The sequence below is a fragment of the Thunnus thynnus genome, chromosome 1 (genome assembly GCF_963924715.1).
Source record: "Thunnus thynnus chromosome 1, fThuThy2.1, whole genome shotgun sequence".
Lineage (NCBI taxonomy): Eukaryota > Metazoa > Chordata > Actinopteri > Scombriformes > Scombridae > Thunnus > Thunnus thynnus.
This window is the reverse complement of record NC_089517.1, coordinates 5,356,083-5,380,342: the sequence shown is the minus strand read 5'-3', so window position 1 is coordinate 5,380,342 and position 24,260 is coordinate 5,356,083. Positions and strand designations below refer to the sequence as shown.

The 24,260-nt window shown below is 38.4% G+C and overlaps 1 protein-coding gene across 1 annotated transcript; it reads left to right on the top strand.

Annotated features, from left to right (window-relative positions):
• Positions 1-947: 947 nt before the first annotated feature.
• On the top strand, positions 948-23,040 carry znf408 (zinc finger protein 408). The gene is made up of 9 exons (XM_067607570.1): positions 948-1,177; positions 3,602-3,878; positions 7,016-7,074; positions 8,810-9,030; positions 12,470-13,203; positions 14,549-14,758; positions 15,166-15,289; positions 17,710-17,943; positions 21,035-23,040. The coding sequence occupies exons 2-9, from the start codon at positions 3,606-3,608 to the stop codon at positions 21,694-21,696; spliced, it is 2,517 nt and encodes an 838-aa protein (XP_067463671.1). The 5' UTR covers positions 948-1,177; positions 3,602-3,605; the 3' UTR covers positions 21,697-23,040.
• The last annotated feature ends 1,220 nt before the right edge of the window (positions 23,041-24,260 follow it).

Here is a 24,260-nt window from a genome sequence, read left to right as displayed (position 1 = left end):
AACAACTAACTGCTGAGTTTTTCATAAGAGAGAAATCTCCAAGCGCAGAGAAGCGGTGCAGAACATGCTGTTTACCCTGCAGGTCCTTGTAGTGCTGGATACCATTAAATAAACAAGTGCACAGTCTTACTTTCAGAACATGTACACCATGAGTCCCATTTATATTTTAAAACTGCTGTATAATGGATATGTTGGCTGTCATTCAACCAGATAAAATATTTCCCATGAACCAGATTCAGTCATCACTCTTTTCATTAGAAAATAGTGGCATCATATCTTCTTTTGTATCCTCTTTTCTTGTCATGAAGGATTTAAAATTTCAGGCATTACTTTTTAAAAATTTTTTGCAAGACATTTACATTTATTTTGTAGTGATATTGAATAGCTAAAACAGATCTACATGATTTTATTAACATTTTGGTAGTCTATTGTACCGATTTTTAGTAAAGTAAATATAAGAGTTAAGTTGATCACTTATTTCCATTGTAGCATTGATACAGTGGAGCTATTCAGGACTCTTGTCGGGACTGGCTGGATCAATAAGTCATTCCTAAATGTGTAAATATTGCCCATATTTGTTTTGTTTGTTTGTTTTTACATTTAGCACATTATGTTACGTCTATGTTACTGTCATTTGACATTTTACTGTCAAACATGTCCCATGTCCAACTCAAAAGATGTGCAAAAATAGGATGACCTGGACAAGCATGGTGTTCATGACGGTGCTTTGAATCTGGATAAAAGTCTCCAGACTTCAATACTTTGTATATCACAAATGTAACAGCTTTTTCTTTTGGTTGTATTTTTCTTTATATTTTATTTAAATTTTGCTCCTTTTTTCTACTTTTATGTTATTGTTGGTTAAATATATATAAAACAGGATGAAATACGGCTGCTATTCGATATAGACACACATTTCAATACATATAAGTATAAGGGTGCTATCACTTCAACATTCTCAATCTAAAGATACTGTGTCATTTGTTGTGCGTGTTTTCAGATTTGTGACTGCAGAACTAAATACACTATAACTCCATTTTCCAGTCGGACCATTAATGACGAGGACTTCCGCTTGTGTTTTCTCGCTGGATAACGATGGCTTTCCCAGAGTTTATTACGGAATAAAATAACTGGTATTGTAATAAATAATCAACCCAAGACAGCGTGCACACCCCAAGTATGTACACGGTTACATTCAGTATCAAACTGACTCATAAAATCGTTTGTGTAACACGGACCTTTGTTAAAAACAGCTAGTTAGCTCACCACTGCTAACACACCGTGAAAGTTGGTTGCTGGGAAACCGTTAGCTCTGGTGCATTTAGCTGACAGTAAGCATCATTTTGTTATTAATTAACACGAAGGACATCGTCCAAGGTTTTGTAAATGGGAAGGTCCTTCAGTTTAAATGAATCTATTCAGCTTTCAGCTAACATACTAGCGAGGCTGTGTTGTTTGTTGTTGGCCAGAAATGCATTTTCCCTGCGTTAGCTGGGAGTCAAACTGACTGGAAACAGCTTCTGACAGAGTATATATTAATATAATCAGTGGTGGAAGAAGTATTCAAAGCCTTTACTTAAGTTAAAGTACATAAGTATTATGAGATTGATGTAGTTAAAGTATTGCAGTAAAAGTAGTGGTTTGGTTCCTCTGACTGATATATTATTATATATGACATCATTAGATTATTAATAGTGAAGCATCAGTGTTAGAGCAGCATGTTACTGTTGTAGCTGCTGGAGGTGGAGCTAGTTTACACTACTTTATATACAGTTAGCTGGTTTAGTCCAGTGGTTCCCAACCTAGGGGTTGGGGCCCCTCCAAAGGGTCAGCAGATAAATCTGAGGGGTCATGAGATGATTAATGGGAGAGGAAAGAAGAAAAAACAAAGTTCTGATACACAAATCTGTTCTCAGTTTTTGGACTTTTTCTCTAATCTTTGATTTTTGCTGAAATATTGGATCATTTGAACATTTATTGAAATGAAAGCATGTGAGAAGTTTAGAGGGAAAAATCACTATTTGGTGCAGCTGTTAACAACTCATAGACATGTGAAATGTGACCCCGACTACACACTGCTTTTTGTAAGACGTCAAAAGACAAAAAGGTTGGAAACCACTGGTTTCATCTTTAACAATGTGTTGTATTTTAAAAGCTTGTTATATTATCCATTGTGTCAAATCTTCATCTGAAAAGTAACTAAAGCTGTCAAATAAATGTAGTGGAGTAGAAAGTACAATATTTCCCTCTGAAATGTAGTGGAGTGGAAGTATAAAGTAGCGTCAAATAGAAATACTCAAGGGAAGTACAAGTACCTCAAAATTGTACTTAAGTACAGTACTTGAGTAAATGTACTTAGTTACTTCCCACCACTGAATATAATATGAGGTGTAAAGAGTCTTAGAATACTTAGTTATCAGTACTACTACTTGACTTAAATATTATGTTAAATTTATTGTAATGTAGCCAAATTAAATTGCATTATTAGTTGAAAAATTAAAATTAAAGAACATAAACAATATCAATAATTGTATTTAACATTAACAAGACCATCATTGTGCATCCTCATAGCGTATTTAATGTGTTCAGTATAATTACACCCCCCCAAAAAAAACAACCCCTCTACAGTTCAAAGATGCTCTCAGACGTTATGACCGTTATTGTACAATTATTTTAAAAGATACTTCTAGAGCTGCAACGTTAATCCATTAGTCAACCGACAGAAAATTAAAATTGAATAATAATTGAATAATAGCCTAATTTTAGTACTTTTTTAAGGCAAAATGCCAAGTATTTGCTGGTTCCAGCTTCTCAAATGTGATGTTTTTATAGTTTCATTTGTCTTATGTGATAGTAAACTGAATCTCTGGGATTTGGACTGTTGTTTGGGACAAAACAAGACATTTGGAGATGTCAATTTAGGATGTTGGGGATTATAACAGGCATTTTTCACTTCTGACATTTTATAGGCAAAATGACCAAGCAATGGAGAAATTATTTGGCAAATTAATTTATAGTGAATATAATCTTTAGTTGCAGCGCTACATATTTCATTGTGAAAGAAGTGAAGCCTGCTTAAACACTGCTGTGTTCCTCAGTGATGCAGCAGCCGCTGCCTCATACATGCAGGTGCATCTAGAATAAAAACGCATCTGATTATTGAGGTTTTACTGTAGCCAGACAGGTGACGCTCCTTATTATTACCTGCACCTGTTAGATGTATGATAAAGGAAGGTTATTGTATGTATTGGCCTGTTTCATTGTAACTACCTAGAAACCCTTTTGTACTTACATCACTAGTTTTTTCTCTTATATTTTTTATATTAACTGAACTAAATATCAGGATTTTTCATCATTTTATGGCCCTAAAGTAACAGAAAACATAATGGAATAAAATGTCAATGAGCAACATAATATAGAAAGTGAAAGACTAAACTTGACATTGCTGATGTAAAAACACCTTCATTCATAAACAATGATGACAAAAACTTTTATTCATGTAAAAGTGATGAGTGTCTCAGACCTCCTGGAAGTTTCTGCAACACAGCAGCTGTAAAAGGAACATTTCTACCTGTAACCAGCTTGTCATTTGTCTGTACAGGGTGATGGCCGGGCTCCCGTCTGCTCTCGCCTCTTTTCTCTCCGCGTCGCTTCCCCGTGGCTTCGCCGTGGGGCCTTCTCTGTTCTGCGAGGGGAGGCTGGGGCTGTGGTGGGTCGGCCGATCTCTGGAGGCCGGATGCCTGCTGGGGAGGGAGGGGGACGCAGGACGGGCCTCGAAGCATCGCACTGACCCCCTGACTCACTGCCGAGAGGATGAATTTACAGAGACTTCTCAGTCCATAACAGATCAGACCAACAGCACAGAGGAGGAGGAGAAGGTAAATTTAATACAAAGATGTAAAAACATTATTACAGATGTGCAGCTTACAGACAAGGTCCTTTGTGTCTGTAGAGTCTTTTTGTCACATTTTGAATTGTCATTTTTGTTCATTTTGACTGTAAATTAGATTTTTTTCCTTAAGAAATTAACTCAGTTTTGAATTTAGTCTGCTTAATATGGAATATTAAACCATTTTGCACCTGTAATCTTAGTTTTGTAATCTTGTACCTTTAAGTTTGTTGTTTTGACAGCTTTTATATTCAGTTCAGTTTATTGTCCTGGAAGAGGAGATTTTTTTTTGCAGCAAGTCAACATATAAAACATTCAACAAAACCCGATAAAAGACAGTAGAAGACATGAAAAGCGGTTCTGTACACACAAAAAAAATACAAAAGGGCTTTTCCACATCAGTAATTTTGACATGTCATAGCAGGATTTTATCAACATGCATTTAACTGCTTTATTATCAGATCCCTGGTATTGTGCATGCTGGCTGTCACTGTTACGGCTTACTGGGATACTTAAATAGAGTTTTTTACTTTTTATTTTTATTTCTGTGTCATGCCAAACATCTGGACAAGACACCGCTATTTTACATAACTCTCATCTTCCTATAATACATATACAGAGCATATACAGAAGCAAAACAATCAAACAAAACCCAAAAAAATCCCAAGTGAACTATTACATACAGCTTATTTCAGTACAGAGCTTTTTTCTCTTCTCTCAGACTTTCTCCAAGTAACTTCATCATCCATATTTACAAAATCAATACCTATTTTATCTTACTAAACAAAGCATCACGTAGTTCCCCATAAAGAGGATGATAGAAAACAAAATGGAACTCATTTTCTATTTTTTTTTTAGATAACACTATGATAACAAATATACCTTTCCTCTTTTAGCATACTGTCTAGTTTCAACAGCAAGTGGCAGATCTCAGCTGGGAACACAGAGAACTTTGCCTTTTAGACATATTATATACAACATATTCATTCTTTATCATCCTAAATATATACACAGTTTTGGTTTAGTCCATATATATTTTCAACCCTCTGCTCGGAGCAAACAAATATTACGCTTGAATAGAAATATGTTATTAGTAACACTACAATAACTGCAGCTATAAGAATAAACAGTTTATTGTGTATTTATTGCTCCTGGTATGAATGAAAACTTGAATCTGTTGCAGCTCATGTAGGATGTCAAATGTCTATTAGGGGTGTGCCCCGAATACAAATAGCAAAGCACAAATAACGGGTTTTTTTACAAATATTTGTTTCATACAAATATTTTAAGAAATATTTGTTAGTTAGAGGTCTGTCTGCAATGAGGCGATGAGTAAAGTTTTAGTTTAGTTCTTTCCACTTTTATTCAAATACAAATACAAATAATTTTGCTGTCTCAACAAATACAAATACAAATACTGGACTCTCTGCACATCACTAACGTCTATAACGTCAACTAAAGTTTCTATAATATCACACAGCTGCTGATCACCAGTGATTTTACTCACCTTCACAATGTTACCCATTGATCCACGTTTCACACATTTACAGTAAACTCCCAATACCGAGAAATCACTGAAGGTCAGGACTGATTGTATGACATTAAAACCATTTATCCTCCTCGGAAGAATCTTTCATATCGCCTCAGTGTTCACATCAAAGCTTTATTTCTAATAAGAGGTTATTCAGAGGTCTGCGCTCGCTCGCAAGTCTGAACATTTACATTTTTTTTTCCCCCTGTAAGCTTATAATTCAACCACTGCTTTCTTCTTCTGTGGTGCAGCTGACACTCTGGAGTCATGTACTTATACATGTACTTAAAGGATCATTTGGTTTTAGTGCAGTCATCATAATCGTATACTATAATGGAGTTAACATTATGCATTACTTAACTGTAGATTTTCTCTTCTCATTATGCACTACTTAAATATAAATTTTCTCCATCTAAACCTGTGGACACTTTAGGAAACCGAGAAAGAACGATAGATGGAAATTTAGCCTGTAAAAAAACCTGCAGTTATCATATGTTTGGGCCTGAATCATAACTGCACCTGAGCACAGTTATCCAAGATCAGTAAAACACACAGCAGCTAAGATGTTATCCTTACAAAAATAGAAATGTAAATTCCAACTGTAAAATTAGTTTTTTTAACATTTATTTAACCTTCTAATCCTAATCTCTCAACAGAGGCCTTGACGAGAAAGAAGCATTGCAATAATGATTTTTAAAGTATCTATCTCCGTATATTTATATCTATATATAATTATATCTGCGACCAAAGTCTCAAACAAAGAGAAAAGATGCTTTGTACCAGATTTGCTGCTAGTTAATTTCCATCTGTCGTCTCTGGGCAGAAGAACAGAAACAATAAAACACAAAGAAAATCCTATTACCTCCACTACAAATGGACTAACAACCTATTGACATCCACACAGGAACATGCACACACACACACACACACACACACACACACAGTTACACATTTCATAGAAATAAATGCAAAGCAGAATACAAACATCAAAATATTAAATCCAAAGTTATAAAAACAGGTCGTCAAAATGTCAAATTAATGCAGTTCAATGCATTATTAATCAAGTATCAATCCAACAGTCCCAGACGTGAATCCATCCTGTCTGACTCAGGAAACAATCACGTTGTTGAATCGGCCCAGAGATCCTTCACAATGTTTGTACCTTCACCTGCAGCAACGTCTTCTGTTTGAAGCCGTTAGCAGTAAACGCGAGCCTCTCTGCTTAATTAAGTGCCGACCCTGTGGAGAAGATAATGAGCCAGTCCTTGTAATTTCCTCCAAGCTTTCTACAGACGAAAAAAAAAAACATAAGGAGAAAGAGTCAGGGCAGCTTCACGGATAAAATATGTACCGGCGATAATTTTACAAGCACACTGCAAGAAAACACATTCAAAACAAAAACCCTCCTATCGGCTCGTTATTGTTTTGCTCTGAGTGGAAGATAAGAGACACTAAGTGATACTGAGTCAGACAGGAACCGTAATCATTCATTTGAAAATGAATATAAAAGTATAAAAGGTGCTAAACATCTGATTAATTAGGCAGCTTAAGAAAAACGTGATGATGTAACTTCTGTGTTGTGTTTTTGTTTGTAGGCGCTGATGGACTTAACAACAGATAAAGAAACTCTGCTGCAGAAATCTGTCTGGATCAGGTACGTCAACTCGCTGCTTCATACAGAGATATTTCAGGTTTTTTGGGGGGCAAATTAACACTTGGATTGGTTTGATTTATTTAGGGTTGAAACATATCCATCACTTTTTCCCAAAACCCAAGATGACGTCTTCAAATGTTTTGTTTTGTCCACAACCCAAAGATATTCAGTTTACTGTCACAGAGCACTAAAGAAACCAGAAAATATTCACATTTGAGATGCTGGAATAAGATCATTTGGATATTTTCTTCTTCAAATTGCTCAAAATGATTAATAGATTGTCAAAATTGTTGGCGATTAATTTAACAGTTGGCAACTAATCGATAAATCGTAGCTAATCGTTGCAGCTCTAAAAATGTCCTTAAGTTTAGTTAACCTTGAGAAGAGAAAATCTACAGTTGAATAATGCATGTAAAAGAAAAACTCCATACAGAATTTGGAAATTTTCTTCTTAAAATTACTCAAAACAATTAATTGATTATCAAAACAGTTGACGATTCATTTTCTGCTGATCGACTTATCAATAAATCAAGTACTTGTTGCAGCTCTAGATTTATCAACAATAAAAAACAACATATCAGACTTTGTCCTGGACTGATTTCCATCCATCCTGCTGTTTTCACAGTAAACAAACATTTATCAAGATGGAAACAGGAGTTTACAGCCATGCTAGTAACTCTGCAGTGCTTTGAGCAAAATGCTAACGTCAGCATGCTAATATTTAGCAGGTATAATGTTTACCGTATTCACTATCTTATTTTAGCATGTTAGCATGGGAGTTAGCACAGGAGAGCATGCTAACATTTGCTAGTTAGCACTAAACACGAAGTACAGCTGAGGGCAACGGGACATGAACCAAATTTGAACCAAATTTCATGTTAAAAACTAGAAAACTGAATCAGAGCAGATCAAAACAGAAATTCAATATATGTTTTTGTCCATCAATTTATTAAAAGGTCAAACATAAAGCAGTACATTCAGATATCCACAGACTATTTAGGAATGACAGCTAGCAGCAACTGTTTAACTAACGCTTGAAGATAGTTGGTTTGATGTGATGACACCAGCGTACAGAAAACAATCTTTATCCATCTTAGCATGGTATCTATAAATATTTAAGGATGCTTAAATTAACTAAATATGTCATTTAAAATCTTAATATTAGAAATGCTTCTGTCCCATCGTTGGAAACACACCTCTGACCTTACTGAAGAGCATCCCTTCCTTCCTCTGACCAGTTCTTCCTTCTCTGCCTCCATATTTGAGGTTTTTACCATATTTAGTGTGTTATGTTTTATCAACACTGTGGTTTGTGTGTCATCTGTACTTTCTGCTACTGCTGGCTGCCAATATTTTCTCCGGCTGCAGGCTGTGTACTGTGTGGTGTCCTGATTAAAAAAAAATTGGCCTAGTTTTTCTCTTTGAGAGTGAAAATCTTATCATATGCTTCCACAGATCACCTGTGATGGAGCAGAAGGGATTAATAAAGTGTTAATTGGTGTAATTTTCATTTAGCACTTATTGCCTTCTCATATTTGCAGTATTTGGACTTTCAAGGGTTTTTATGCTCTAAATCTCTACTGGACTCCAAACTGGCCTCATGAAAAACATCTTTCAATCATCATGTGGACACCTGACTGTTGCTTTAAGACACACTTGAAAAATTGGGAACCTGTCAAGATTAGATTAGTTTTCTACACATTTTGATCCAGTACATTGTGTTTTTTCCCCCCAGCTTTGCCTGCCAGGCGCGGAGCAGAGCCCAGCAGAACGTGACGGCGCAGTGTGCGTGCGGAGAGGTGTGTGCGGGCGAGTGTGCGGACGCGTGTCTGCGTGTGTGTCGGGACATCCAGCCGGGAACAGAGCTGCTGTTGTACGGAGACACTGTGGTGAAAAGTCAGACAGCAGACGAACCACCTGACACACGGGACAACACCACCGGACAACACCGCCGAGGTAACCGATTATTTACACGGGGAGGAGTTTAGTTATGAAGCTTATAGATACATCAGCCAAAGAGATGATGATGATGATGATGATGATGATGATGATGCCGTAAGGTTTGTAGTCACACTGAAGTCAAAGGAAAGATTAATTACCACGTTTATTCCCTGGGAGGGTTGGAGATTAGGTTCATTTCACCACCTTTGGGTATTAAAATCTGTCATGCAGTATTTATAAGACAAACAAATCCCTGATATCTGATGCTTTTTTTCTAGTATCTGTTTAAAGTTGCACTAAAACAACACAAAACTGATTTTGGAGTTTTATTAAATAGTGAACGTGAGCCCATATTTGAGTTTTTTTTCTTGTCGATATATATAATCTATCACTCAGCTGATAATCAAGACTTTACTGCAGGTTTGATGGTTTATTGTAAGATGGGAAATACTCACATTTCTTAACATGGAACCATCAAATGTTTGGCATTCGAAAATAAATGACTTATTATTTGATTATCAAAATAAATGCAGATTACTTTTCTTTCAACCGACTAATTAATTAACGGACTAATCATTACAGCTAAACCTAAAAGTATAAGTAGTGTTGTTGAGCTTCAACAGTTGACCGATTAATCGTCAATCGCCAACTACTTTGATAATCGATGAGTCATTTTTAAAGAAAAAAAAATGCCAAAATGATCTGATTCCAGCTTCTCAGATGTGAATATTTTCTGGTTTCTTTGGTCTTCTATGACAGTAAACTGTATATTTTTGGATTGCGGACTGTTGATCAGGACAAAACAAGACGTTTAAGGACGTCTCATTGGATTTTAGGAAACAGTGATCAGCATTTTTCACCATTTTCTGACATTTTACAGACCAATAATTGACAGTTAAATCAATAAAAGTGGTACCAAACATGGCCCTGATTAATGTCAACAGACTGCTGCTATTCATTCATACTCTCCACCTGGAGGAGCCAGAGGGACGTTTACCTCTGGAAGTCAGGGGGACCCTTTTTTTTCAACAATAACCACATTATTGACCCCAGAAAACCTCATTTACCACCCCGCGTTATAATTACACTCTCACTTAGAGTGAAATGAAACGGCCTGTATGTAAACACGGGGAGGTCCGGGTAGATGAACGAGCGTCGACTTTGACTGATCGGCCGGATGATAAAAGCAGAATTTCCACGTCGACGTTATTTAAAATCACACACGTCGTTTAATTTTCAGCTTTGTGAGGGATCTGCTTAGTCAGCTGAAATACACTCAAAAAATAAGGCTGGACATTAATAATCAGAAGATGAATCACGTCTGACAAACACAAAATACCTCAATTAAAAAGAAAAACACGAAGCAAGAAAAACAAAATTATTAAAGCGCATTTGTTATACGGGAATAATAGGCTCTCCAACGCTCTCTCTGTTCCTTTATTATTCCTGGGTTGTGGAGCATTAATGGGTCGTGATTGATGGGACATTAAGGAGGCTCTTCATGCAGAGAATACCCAGCAGCGTCGGGCTGTAGCTCGACTGTGGATATCTTATTAACCTCTCTCTCTCTCTGTAGAGTGCTGATTTAAACAGATTGAGCCTATAAATCATGAAAGCATCTTCAAAACAATTATGAAAACTCAAATGAAAGATAATAAGATAAGAAGCAATCGATCCCTTTGGGGGAAATTACATTGTTGTGGTTGCTAATATTAATTAGTTTTCACAGGAGGGAGAGCTGTAATATGGGCAAGAAGAAGTAAATAGTTGAAGCTTTTTCAAATGATGAAATAATGAGAAAATAAAATAATATGTAAACACGTGAAAAAGCTTCCAGTGGAAAAACACAGCAACCAGTTTGTTTTAGATATTGTATATATACATATGAATATAAGCAGGTACAAGGTGTTAATCATGGAGGGTAACGTGCTGCAGTTAAATACTTGCATCTTATTTGAGTATTTCCATTTTATGCTACTTCATACCTCCATTCAGAGGGAAATAATTAATAATATTAAAATGATACTTTTAACTGGACCTTATGTATCTAACAGTTGTTAAGATTTTATAATATGAGCATATAAAAACAGTTCATTGTGTTATTTTACATACTAGCCAACAGTACAGTACATAAAATGCTTACAAGAGCTAAAATATTAAAATACAATAATCCAGTAATGTTTATATCAATCAACCAAACTGTATCTGTGTAGCACCTTTCATACAGGTTACTGCAGTTCAAAGTGCTTTATAAATGACTAACAAGCTGATATGTGTCAATAATCTTAGACTATATAATAATAAAACACTGACAGAGGATATTCTACATAAGTACTTTACTAACATTTTACTGTTACTTAAAGAAATACTTCTGCATTTTGGGACATTTCCTTATTCTTGCTGAGAGTTAGATGAAGAGATGAGAGTGATCTTACTCCTCGTATTCCTTCAAAATTCCTTAAAAATTTGAATGCAGGACTTAGTTGTAATGGAGTATCTTTACATTGTAGCTTTTATTAGAATAAAGGATCTGAACACCTCTTCTACCCACTAGTCTAACAACACATGGATGTATAAAGAGAACTGGATACAACGTTGGAAGTGAGGCTTCGTTCATTCCTATGAAAGTTGCTCAGTGGTGCATGAAGCCGAAAAAGTTCAGCTTCTTCCGCATTTCTAACTAGTAACTTTCACCGGCTGAGTCGGCTACTTCCTGTTTAGCCCTCCCGTTAACTTGAATGAGGATAAAACAAACCAAACATTTGGCTCTTCTAGGCTTTCGATATGTGATCGGACCAAATGGATCAAATCCTGATGGTGAGACGAGTCATTTCGCGGTGGTTGTGACGCTCAAAAAAATTTATCCGCTGTTTACATCGTCGTTTACATACGACGTCTCTTTCACAATGTAAGTCTAGCATCACGTGACGTTGTAATTACATGATTTGGGTGATATGTCATATTTGATCCAAAGCCCGGCGCTCCTCCTGTATCCAGTTCTCTTTATACATCCATGTAACAACAGCCGTATGTGCAGGAAGTGTCTCGTTAGTTTAACGGTAACCGACTGAGGGAAGATACTTTTTTAGGTGACTGTATTTTTTTCTGTAGAACTGGAACTAATGATGAAACTACCAATTATTTTTTGGTTAATTATTTTATTCTTTAATCTATAAAATGACAGAAAAACATCACAAGTTCCTAAAGTCCAACGTGAGAACTTCCAGGTTTTTGTCTGGTCAGCAGTCTTAAACCCAAAGATGTCGAGTTTACAATGATGTCAAACAGAGAAGCAACAAATGCTCATATTTTAGAGGCTGAAACTACAGAATATTTAGTATTTTGCATAATAAAAGGCCTAAATGATTAATTGATTATTAAAATGTGTCAATACATTTCCTGTCAATCAACCAACCATGTCACACTGCTAACTGTATTCTGTTTAAATCGACAGATAACGAGGTGGAACACATAAAACACCCAGAGATCGTTGTTGCCGACACATCCATCATTCGGGAAAGGGAAGAGGAGACGGATGACAGACGGGAGGAGGAGGAGGAGGAGGAGGAAGAGGAGCACAGATTCATCAAGAAGACTCACTCAACCACACTCAGGAGGAACAAGAGAGCCGAGAAAATCCTGTCTGAGCCGAACCCAGACGGCGACAAACAGCCAGACAGCAGAACTGACGCTCACACAGAGAGTACAGAGAGCGTCCCGGCTGCTGCGGACGCACAGTCACACTCGTACGCTACAGTTTCCAGAGGCCCACCTGCGCCTCCACCTGTCCGCTGTAGCTCCCGCCTGGCCGCTAAACCGCGACGGGTTCACTGTCTGAGCAGCCGGGTGAAGCAACCAGCTGCCCACTCTGACCCTCACCCGCCCAGACAGACGGACAGACAGAGAGGAAGCCCCACCGAGGGCACATCCACAGAAAAGGTGGTTTCCATAAAGACGTCATTACACCCCGACGCCGAGACGCTCGCAGCGGCGTACGTTGCCGGGGCGACTCTGACGTGGCATCCGGAGATCAGAGAGAGGCGGTACAGGTGTTCCAGCTGTGGTAAAAAGTTCTTCCAGATCGGTCACTTAAAGAAACACCAGTTCAGTCACACGGAGGAGAAACCCTTCACCTGCAAAGAGTGCGGGAAAAACTACACCTCCGCAGAAAGCTTCAAAGCACACGAGGTAAGAGACGTGATAGGACGACTGAGCTGATTAATGACTTTAAACCTCCTTTATTTTATGTTTTTAATAAAAGGTTGGATTTTTGAGGCAGATATAATATTGATATTTGAGAGTTTTAAAAAGTCTAGAAATATAGATGCTGATATTTTTTTTTTTACACGATTAATTCATTTTTTTTACAACATGTTACATAATCAAACAATTTCAAGAAGGATCCCTTAAATCTGGTTATTTAATATTTATGAACAAGATGCATAAACTTAAATAACATAATATTAAAAGGAAATGAAACAGTACACTCTAAAATGAATTTGAACTAGAAAATTGAATTTGTGTAGCATAAATATTGTTCCATAACAGCTAAAATAAACGATACAAATGTAAATAAAATATATTTAAGTTTAGATCAGAAAAATACGTTTCAAATATAAAAAAACGCAGCTGATAAAAAAGTCAGAATAAACTGTAAGTTATCAAAAGATGATATCAGTTTTGATTTTAACCTGTTTAAACGCTGCTTTCTTTCTCTATAAAGTCAACGGTTGTCATACTGTAAACTGTATTTACGATCAAAGCCTGATTGATTCTGGATTTTTGAGGTTGATATCACTCTTTGATTGTTAAAGAAATGTGACAATATATCAATATATTGGCCAATGTTTCTCTTATTTTATACACATCAACACATTTTGGGTTTGGTACTACAATTAAAAAATACACTTACCAGTCCGCACTAATCAATGTCATGTAGACACTGTTTTTAAATTACTTCCAACATATGTTTGTACTAACGTGTCTTGTTATTTATCGGCTGACATTTACACCAGTTTATCTGGGAAAAGCCAAAATTGTGATATAATATTTCTTTCTTCCTGTATGTTCAGCTCTCTTCTTCTTTTATTCTGACGGACCGTCTAACATCAAACACTCATATTTACCGTTGATGCTTTAGCTGAAACATTTCCTGCTATCAGAGCTGTTACCCTCTTGGCTCAGCTATTTGCAGGAATAAAAAAAAAAAAAGAAACCACTTGACAACTAAACGGGCTCAGGATACAAGATACGTCAGTTGTCGTGTGGGTACGGGGGTCAGTTTTCCTTTACAGACTGTCGACGGCTACGAGTTTAGTCATCATGTAGAGTAGCAATTAACCCACCCGAGTGAATAATAACAATAGCAGTAGTCATAATAAACGTGTAAGTAGGTAAATTTGATTATCCTGAATGGAGTGAGACACACAAAGAAGCATAAGTCTGAATACGGCTTTATTTCCGGCCTTTTCAACATATGTTTTCTGTTATCAGTGGACTTCTCCTTAAATAAAACTGTTTTTTTTCTTTCCAGCTGAGTCACCGCGGGGAGCGTCCGTACTCGTGTCCTCACTGTGAGAAGACCTACGGCCTGAAGCGGGACCTGAAGGAGCACATGGTCCTGCACACGGGAGAGAAACCTTACGTCTGCGAGCACTGTGGCAAAGGATTCGCACGCCGCCCCTCCCTACGCATCCACCGCCTCCTTCACTGCAGCAGATTGATTTACACACAGTCTCCTAAGGTAGGGACATGTTTTTGTTCCGCACAGTCAAGCGCTCGGTCGCTCGTCTGTGGTGACATTTTCAAATCGTCGCCGTTTTAATAAGAGCGGCCGGCAGCTAAATTGATTCATTTTTCACTCACAAAGTGCAATATTTCTCCTGCAATCACCAAGGAGGATTATTTTTAAATTGCTGCTGCTGCTGCTTCACCTTCCCCCTTCAGCTATTCTAGACTTTTAAACACGGTTTCTAAAAAAAAAGTTGCGTTTCTGTCCGAGCGCCGCTCAGCCACATTTGAAAAATCTTTCATGTAACATCTTTAAATTGTCATGCCGGTCCTTTTCTTCCTCCTTGACAAGCAGTTTCAACTTTTAGCATTTAAAAAGAGAGAAAAAAGGCGCATTTGATTTTTGTTTTTCTCTCTCAGCTGCAGTGTACAATCTGCCCCAAGCTGCTGGCTAACTCCGGCTCTCTGAGGAACCACATGAAGCTCCACACGGGGGAGAGACCTCACATCTGTCAGCACTGTGGGAAGTGCTTTAGTCAGAAAGGTAATGTCAGAGGTCCGAGTCTGAACGTGGAGCTGCGGTCAGTCTTTCTTTTTCTGACAGCAGATCATGTTAAAGGCTGGGCAGATTGTGCAGACGCCTTGCTGGTATGAGTAAACAAAGTAATGGTGCAAACCAGGATCTGTGTGATGTAACTGAAAACTAATCGGTCTGGAAAGATGCTCAAAATTTGGCCTTGATACATTTCAAATAAAAAAATCTGAATGTACCTGCACCAGAAACCACTCACCCTTTCTTGACCTTATTATTATTTAAAGGTATACTATGCAGGATTTTCCTTTAAAAAAACAAAACAATGTATAGACTCATACTAAAATAATCCTTCTCAGTCATCACTTATGACCCACTAGAAGTGTTTGGGGGTGCATTTATCTGCAGAGATGCTAACCTCTGTCTGTATTTTCTTATTATTTTGCTGTGTTCGTTTCTGGGCGTCAACCTTTGAGCAGTGGGTGTGTAGCCCCCCAACCAGTAACAGCGTGCAGGTGTGCTCTCTGTCTCTGTGTCATGGATGTATAAAGAGCAGCAGGTCTGTGTGTCTGTTGACCAAGGGGGCGGGGCTGAGCTACACACACGCAGAGCAGAGAGGCCACATCCTTCCTGCAGGGTTGCACGGGGGGGGGGGGGGGGGGGGGGGTGTTTATTTGTGCTTTAGAATATAACCACCATGAAACAATCAGAAAATAACGTTTTATTCACTTGATTGATGGCTTTGTTCTCACCAGCGCTGCTCTCTCTCTCTCTGAACCGGGGAGGAGGATTTGTAAGTTGGTGTTTACAAACACCAACTTACAAATCCTGCATAGTATACCTTTATATTCTGTATTGTTGTGCTGCCCCCATCAACACTTCAGCAGTTAAAGCCTGTGTATCACAGTACGTTACGCTTTATGACAAATGACAAATTTGAAAACCGCCCTCAAACTTGAGTCTTACATTCCTCTCTGAGACTTAAGAACTTTATAATCTGATGTTTTTTTAATGATTGTTGTAACTGTTTTCATGAATTTCCTTGTTTATTGTGTCGTTGTTTCTGTCTGCTGATGAATGATGAATGTTTCTTGTTCTCTGTGGGAAAAGAGACCTTTTTAATCTCTATGAGACTGCCTGATTAAAAAAAGATTACATAAATAAAAACAAATGTTATATTAAAAAGAGATATAATCAGATTTTAAAAAGTTCTTATTAAGTTACAAAGTATGTGCAAGAACTAGAAATGAAGTCTTGGAAATCTCAAATAACATTAAGTGTTAACTCCTTTTTTTGCCTTTGTTTAGCTGTCAAAACATCACAATTAAACCTCACATCAGTATTTTTGTCTGCTTAAATTGAAATGTAACCAGTATTTTTTTTATTTTTTGGATCAGATTCTGTCTTGAAGATGTAAGAATGGACAGAATTTGAAATGTTGACGTTTTGTTTAGCCTCTGGACCTGTCGGAAAGCGGCCGGGATGCAGCTTCCATGAGCTATAACCAATCAGAACAGAGTGGGCTCATCAGGAGGCGGGGCCTTAAAGTGTCAGGAGCTAAAAACGGCCTGTTTACAGACAGAGGCTGAACTGAGGGGCTGCACAAAGGACCAGTATAAGATAATCCTGAATTCTCTCTCTCTATTCCAGATGCTCTACAACAACCTACTTAAAATGTTTTTTAAAAATAGAACCAGATAATAGATGAGACGATAGCAGCTTGAACACGTGATATCATCTACAGTAGCAGACTTTGCATTGAAAATAGTTAGCAACACTCAGCACCACTTAGCACAAAGACTAAACGCAGGAGAGGAAAAAATAGACCTTCCAACACCTCAAGAGCTAACAATACACCTCTAAACGTGCTGGTTACAAAAGCCAGCAGCATCACCCTGACGACGGCTCTTCTGTTAGCTGTTGCTGCTCATAAATGTCCAATATATTCAATTTGTAAACAAACTGCCCATTAAGCCACGACGGGCATTACAACGTGTACATAATTCAGCTTTGGACTCGTTAAATAGCAGGACGGTAGCTTTGTCGTTTCCTCTCGCTACGAGCTAATTACGTCCCAGAGCTACTTCTTCTCACCGAACACAGAGATGAAACTATCGATCTCTCGTCTGACCTCCAGTAAGAAAGTAAATTGATTTCACACACCGTCAAAGTATTCGTCCAATATCGGAAGACAGGAAAACATTACCTTGTTGTGTTCACACTGATGAGTTGATGAGAACTGTTTAACGGTTGTTTTTTGCACCACTGTGAGGACGTCTTCAGCTGTGATCAATTCCTCCAATTTAAGTTTTCATCTGTCAAAACGACACATTACAAATACACCGCGACCAAAACCTCCCCCGTCAGCGAGTATAGCGTGAGCGTCTCTAGTTCTGGCTTCCTGTCTGACTGTCTTTACTTGCGTCTCTCAGGGAACCTCGATAGTCATCTGAGAATCCACAACGGAGAGAAGCCGTATCCCTGCGCCGAGTGTGACCAGAATTTCTCCCAGAAACAGGAACTCCGCCGGCACATGCTCTCCCACACCGGAGGCGGTTTCCTCTGTAGCTACTGTGGGAAATCTTTGAGGGACCCGCACACCCTGAAGTCCCACGAGAGACTGCACACTGGAGAAAGACCCCATCGCTGCTTTATCTGTGGAAAAGGTTAGAACGTGAAACTGAAATTTAAAAGTCAATTAAAATTCAAAGGAGGAAACAGGCAGGGGACAAGTCTTTGGAAAAGGTTTTTATTTTATATATTTTTTAGGACTTTTTCTCTAATTTTCTCCCAGTTTGGAAGCCCAGACATTTTCAAATTCACATACAGTGAATTTAAAGCACCTAAAAATTGGTTTCAGGGTATTTCTCTGTAACATTAAGTATTAATGATTAAGTAAGCAATAATCAAAGTCATCCTTGCAGGTTATTTACAAAAACTAAACCACACATTGAACATACACACTATCATCTTCACAGAGAAGTGGTCCGGCATGTGTCGACCCCCTGACTTTCCCTATAGCACCATCATGAGGTTGACATTTTTGTTTTTTTATTTAAAACAACTTAACAACTATTGGTTGGATTATCATGACACGACATTCCCAGCTCTAGTTTGTGTCAGTTAGCAAATGTTTTCATGCTAAAAGGCTGAACTAATATGGGAACATGGCAAACGTTATATCTGCTAAATATCAGCATATAAACATTGTCATGACATGTTAGTTAGCATCCCGAGCCGTTAGCATGGCTAGTAGACCTACAGTATGTGTGAGTCGCGTTCGTGCCAGCAGGGGTGCAACTAACGATTATTTTCATTATCGATCAGTCTATGAAATGTAAAAAAGTAGGAAAGAAAAAACTCCCATCTTAGTCCGATGTAACTTCTTCAAATGTCTTGTTTTATTCTGAGCAACAGTCAGACAAACTGAGATCAACTATTCAATGTACAATGATGTTAAACTCACATTTAAGTAAGTGGAAGCAACACATTTTTTAGCATTTTTGCTCGAATAACAACTGAAACGATTAATCGGTTATCAAAACGTTCTTTTATTCTACTAACGAACGAATCGTTGCAACTCTATATGCCAATAGGACTTTTTAAAATTATTAGTATTATTGTGTTTAAAGCTGAAACGATTAGTCCGTTAATCAACGAGTCGAACAGAACATTTTTACGGCAGCTGTTTTGCTAATTGATTAATCGTTTTAGTCATTTTTCAAGCAAAATTTGTCTGATTTCAGCTTCACAAATGTGAGGATTTCATGCTTTTGTTTGTCATTTTTACTCTGGAAAATTATAACATTCATTCATTTTTCACTGATATTTTATAGATTAAATGATTAATTGAGAATGAAAATGATCGTTAGCTGCGGCTCTAATTGTGCTCGCATTTATTCTCAGAAAATAGAGTAGATTCTCTCTATTTTTACAGAAATTGTAATGTAATACTAGTGATAAAGTAAAATATTTTAACATGCTAGACAATTCTCATTAAAATAAGAAATGTTTAAAACAGTAGCTGAAATCTGTTTTTTGGTATTTTATCAAAGAATTGGCTCAGAGTGAAAAACACATCTTGTAACTGAAACAAAACAATGAAAAACCCAGTCGGGCATGAAGCACACACACGCTGGCCAATTCCCCTCCGACCGGCCTTGTTTATCTCACTCAGTAGGCTGCAGATGTTCTGCCCTGCATACTTGAGTGGAAAACACACAAATGCTGATTACAAGGTTGTCCGCATATACTTTTTATGAAGCGTTAGACAGCAAAAAAAAAACTCTTGTGTGTGCTGAGTTCAGCGGTTGCATTATTGATGAACTCAATAATAAGTGGTATTTTATCCCTCGTGACTGCATGGCATGTTTTCATCTTTGTGAAATGTATTTAAAGGAGTGAATATGATTGTTTCTGGACTTGAATCACTCACAGTTGCAGCCATTTTTTTTATACAGTACAATTAATGCACTGAGGCAATTTTAAAGTGCTTTACATACATTTTCCCTTATAGATAACCTCTTCCAGTATTCTGTGTTTCTCTTGCAGTTGGCAAATCCCATGAAAAGACCAAAATAAGCAATTGAGCTACTAAGTATTGTGTGTTTCCAAAGCCTGATATATCATTTATTTACATGTCTGTGAGAACCTGTGTACCGACATAGGGGTTTCAAGATGTTCACACCAAACGCTGAGACCATTACACACGAACATACAAAACTGAGAAAACCATCAATGCAGCTCTCCTTCGACTTCACACACAAACCTATTTATACCAACAGCGGACGTGACTTCCTGCCTATGTTTTTTGGCACTTTTGTGAGCCAAATGATCACTTGGACATTTCTTAATTTCTGCTGCGTGTGCACATGTGTGGTGTACTTTGCTCCCCCCCTTTTCCTAATATCTCCAGATGTCTCCTGTTTGTCTGGTGGCCTAACGCTTTTTGGGTGGATCAATGACCGGTGTGGGTCAAGTCGATCGGGTAAAAGTTTTGTTTTCCCAGAGATTATAACCAGAACTTTGGAAAACCATCTCCTTTAAAGGAGTTGTTTTCGCCTCTCCATTGGTGCTATGCAACCCTCATCATATTTTTGCTGACTGTCTCTGTTATAGGTCTGTTTGTTTTTTGTTTCTTCTTACGCATGGTCTGGGTACACTGCAAAACGGAATTGCCCCTTGGGATAGTTGTCTGTCTTACTCCTCAGAGAGTCACACCGTTTATTTTGACTTAATCCCACACAGCTGCTGGAAATACTCATTAGAAATCTGGTGACCTCTATTTATTCAAAAATTCAAAAATCAACCATTCAGAAAGTTCATTGACCATAACCGGGTCGAACCGGGTCAATTTTGACCCAGGAGGACAAAAGTCCACAGATGCAAAGTAGTGATCATCACTTTTACTTGCAAAGCGTTTGGTATGGAACCATCCTTGTGATTTTCAGGCAATTAGATGAAAGAAATCCATATTTCTGAGATGAAAAACATTTGAAAACGGGTCAAATTTGACCCGAGGACAACAGGAGGGTTAAAAAATTCTTACAAGTTCTAAGATTATGACAACCAACTGTTTTGGTTGGTGAATGTTTGTACTGTAACCAAGTGAAAATCAAACATGAGGTTAAAAAAAAAACTGTTAATGAAGCAAACAGGTCTTCTTTAATCTTGGTTTTCTCATTTATAAATGACAGTGAGTTGTTAATGTTCTGTAATACTTTATAATACCAATTTAATTGCTGGTTTCTACCTTAGGCTACACCGTGGCCACCAAGCTGAGGAGACACATAAAGTCTTCTCACCTGATGGAGAAGCCACACAGCTGCCATTGCGGCGCCTCCTACACTCTGAGACAAAGTCTGCTGAGGCATCAAGCTCAGCACAGGACAGAGGAGGAAACTCAGAAAGAGACGGAGGTGAAGGGAGGACACGGAGGGGAGACGAAAGAGGCTGTGCAAGAGTTAGCGGCTTTAAGCTCCAGTCACCCGAAACCAGTCAGAGGCAGACCCAAGAAGAACTCGCTCCCTCAAGGTGCAGGAGAGAAGGAGGCGGGTGAAATGAAGCGGAGGAGAAGACGAGGGAAAGGGGACGAAAAGGATGTAGCGAGGACGGTTCAAGAGAGCGAGACCTCGACAGCGGGGAGAGGAGGAGACGGGGAGGCCGCGGGTGACATCCAGCACGCCGTCGTCTACGTCCGCACCGACTCTACGTCAAACTCCGGCCCTCTGCTCCTCACCTCGGGGAGCTCGCTGCCTGCGGGGGCGGGACAGGAGCTGGTGGAGGTGGTGATATCAGAGGGGGCAGAGCAATGCATTGTGGTCCACGGGCAGCAGACGGTAGGAGAGTTACTGATCTTACAGGAGGAGGGGAGCGGACTCTGCTCTGTCGCTCAGACTGTCGAGATAAACACAGTGTAGCTTAAAATCTGAGTTTCTTGAACCATCTCTGGTGCTTCCTACATGACAGCTGGAGATCTAATCAGCATCGATCCCAGGTAACTTTAAGATGAAGTGTTTTTTTTTTTTGTTGAACTCACCTTCCCTCAACCTACCTCGTCTACACTTTCTTCACTGTATTATTTTTTTGTATATCCCAGAATGCCTTTGAACAACCTCCACAGAACAGATGTGAACTCATTAGATGTAATAAGCTGCTGGTTAAACATGCAGGAGGGGAGAAGTTTGATATTTTCCAGTTGTGAACAAGTGAAAGTTCTGCCCCCATCACTCTGATCCCAGCATGTTTGTACATGCATTGAATTCAGGTCTGTTTTCTCCTGTTGGTTCCACAGTGATGAATTTCTTCTGTTGTGATTGTTGAACAGCGGCGTGCAGTTTGATGCTGAGCGGCAGACACCCAAAGCTGACATTTAGTGTTGATGCTAAATATAAGAACAAACACTTTCATTTACTGGAAGTAGCTTGATGTGACATTTTGTCTTCTATATTTATCTAGTTATTCCCTGAAGTTAAAAGAAACATGCAGAAATACAACATAGATGTGTTGTTATCCATGTGATTTAAGGTGGACTATTTTAATTTTTATTACTTCTGTGTATGGCTGGGTATGAAAATGTTGATACCTTTGGGACAGCACAAGAAGCTGTAAACACAAAATTGGCATATTATTACCTCATAGAGACGCTATGGTGAGCGTGTTAGCTAACAGTCTTCTTTAGCAGACATGGAGTTAATTTAACAAAACAATAAATTTGTAGCCTGTAAATCCAAAACACTGAGCTGAAAGATGCTAAAATGTGTGATAGAGTTGAAGGTAACACTAGAGTTGGGTTATGATTATCTGTGAGTGAGTGACCCCCTTTCACATCTGGACATGCACTGTTATATTAAAGGGCACATATCATGCCTTTTGTGATTTTCTGTTATTTTTACACTGTTATAATGTCGGATGTTTATGTTAAACACGATCAAACGTATGTAAAAATGCTCCCTGCAAGTCAAAACTAGTGATGGGAATTGTGGCTGTTTGAAGGGAGCGGGACTCTATGGCTCCGTTCCTTTCCGAAAGCCGAACTAGTCGTATTGTCAGACCTAATGTTAAAGATCTGCACTGTAAACGTTACATAAGGTGACGACTTATCCTTCTGTTTTGTCAGTGAATTTACTAATTTGAATTTACCCTCTGTATGAAATGTGTTATGTAAGTAAAGTTGCCTCGCCTTGAATGTAATTCATGCAGCACTTATTAGAAAAGTTTTTATTGACACATTAAAAAAACACTTTTTTTTTCAAAAATTTCAACTTTTGTGCAAAACAGATTTTGAGTGCAACAATTATCTGAAAAACATTTTACATGAGATTTTTTTAAAGAATAAATAATAGAACAACTTATCAAAATAATACTGCAAATGAACTCTCCCGGGCTGTGTACACGTGAGCTGCTTTGACAAAAACAGGAGAGGAGCTTTGGCCACATCAGCTTGCTAAATGTGCCGAATTCCCAGTGGCCTGGCAAGCTGATTGGTCTGGAGTGTCAGGCGAGTGTCAAAAATGCTAAATGAAACGGGTAAATCAAAAAGAAAACACCAGAGGGCAGCTACACTGTAGACTGTCAGCCCCCTGCCTGCTTTTAACCTAATGGTATGATCTCTGTCTGTCATCACACATGATTGGTCACATGTAGGCATTCATCCATTCACACCCAGCAGCCATTGAGAGCAATTTGGGGTTCAGTATCTTTCCCAAGGGCACTTGGACATGCAGATTGGAGGAGCCGGGGATCGAACCACTGACCTTCACTCACTCCTGAGCCACAGCTGCCCCATTAAAGATTCACCAACTTTCTTCTGTGACCAACCAGCCCCTCTTCACTCTAACTGCGTTTTTTAAGGTTTATTGGCACTAATATATTTAAAATACAACATATCAGACTTTGTGTGAAAGTAACTTTCAGGTATATTCGGAGCTCTGATCATCATAAATAAATTCTCACCATGTGGGAAACTGCATCTACTTAGCTTTTGTTGGTCTATCCGTTTAGAAACTGGATTGTTGAGCGTTGGTGCAAAATCAGAACTATTTTCTGCAATAAAACTCTATCGCAGCAGCTGGAAATACACATTATGGTCATTAGTATGTAATATGTCCACATACTTTTATTTATTTTTGGTTTGGTTTTTGGGTTTCTATTTGACGGAAAGGCTACAGGATACACTATGTTAGGTAATAGTGTTCTTCCCACTTTGTGTCAACAGTTTGTGGAAAGCCCCCTTCGATTTCAACATCACAAAGCTCCCATGCAGAAGGAATTTGTTGGTACACATGATCATAAGTGGCTCCAAATGTACGCACATTCTCAGGCACAAGAAGAAATTGATGAGCCTGAGTCTATGTTTAGAAATGAGCATGAATGATGCATGGTGGACTAAAAAGACTAATAATAGTGATCACGTTTTCAGTGTCCAGAGAGTAGTTCTGTGTAAGGCAGACCCCACACTATATCACAACCTACTGACTTTGTA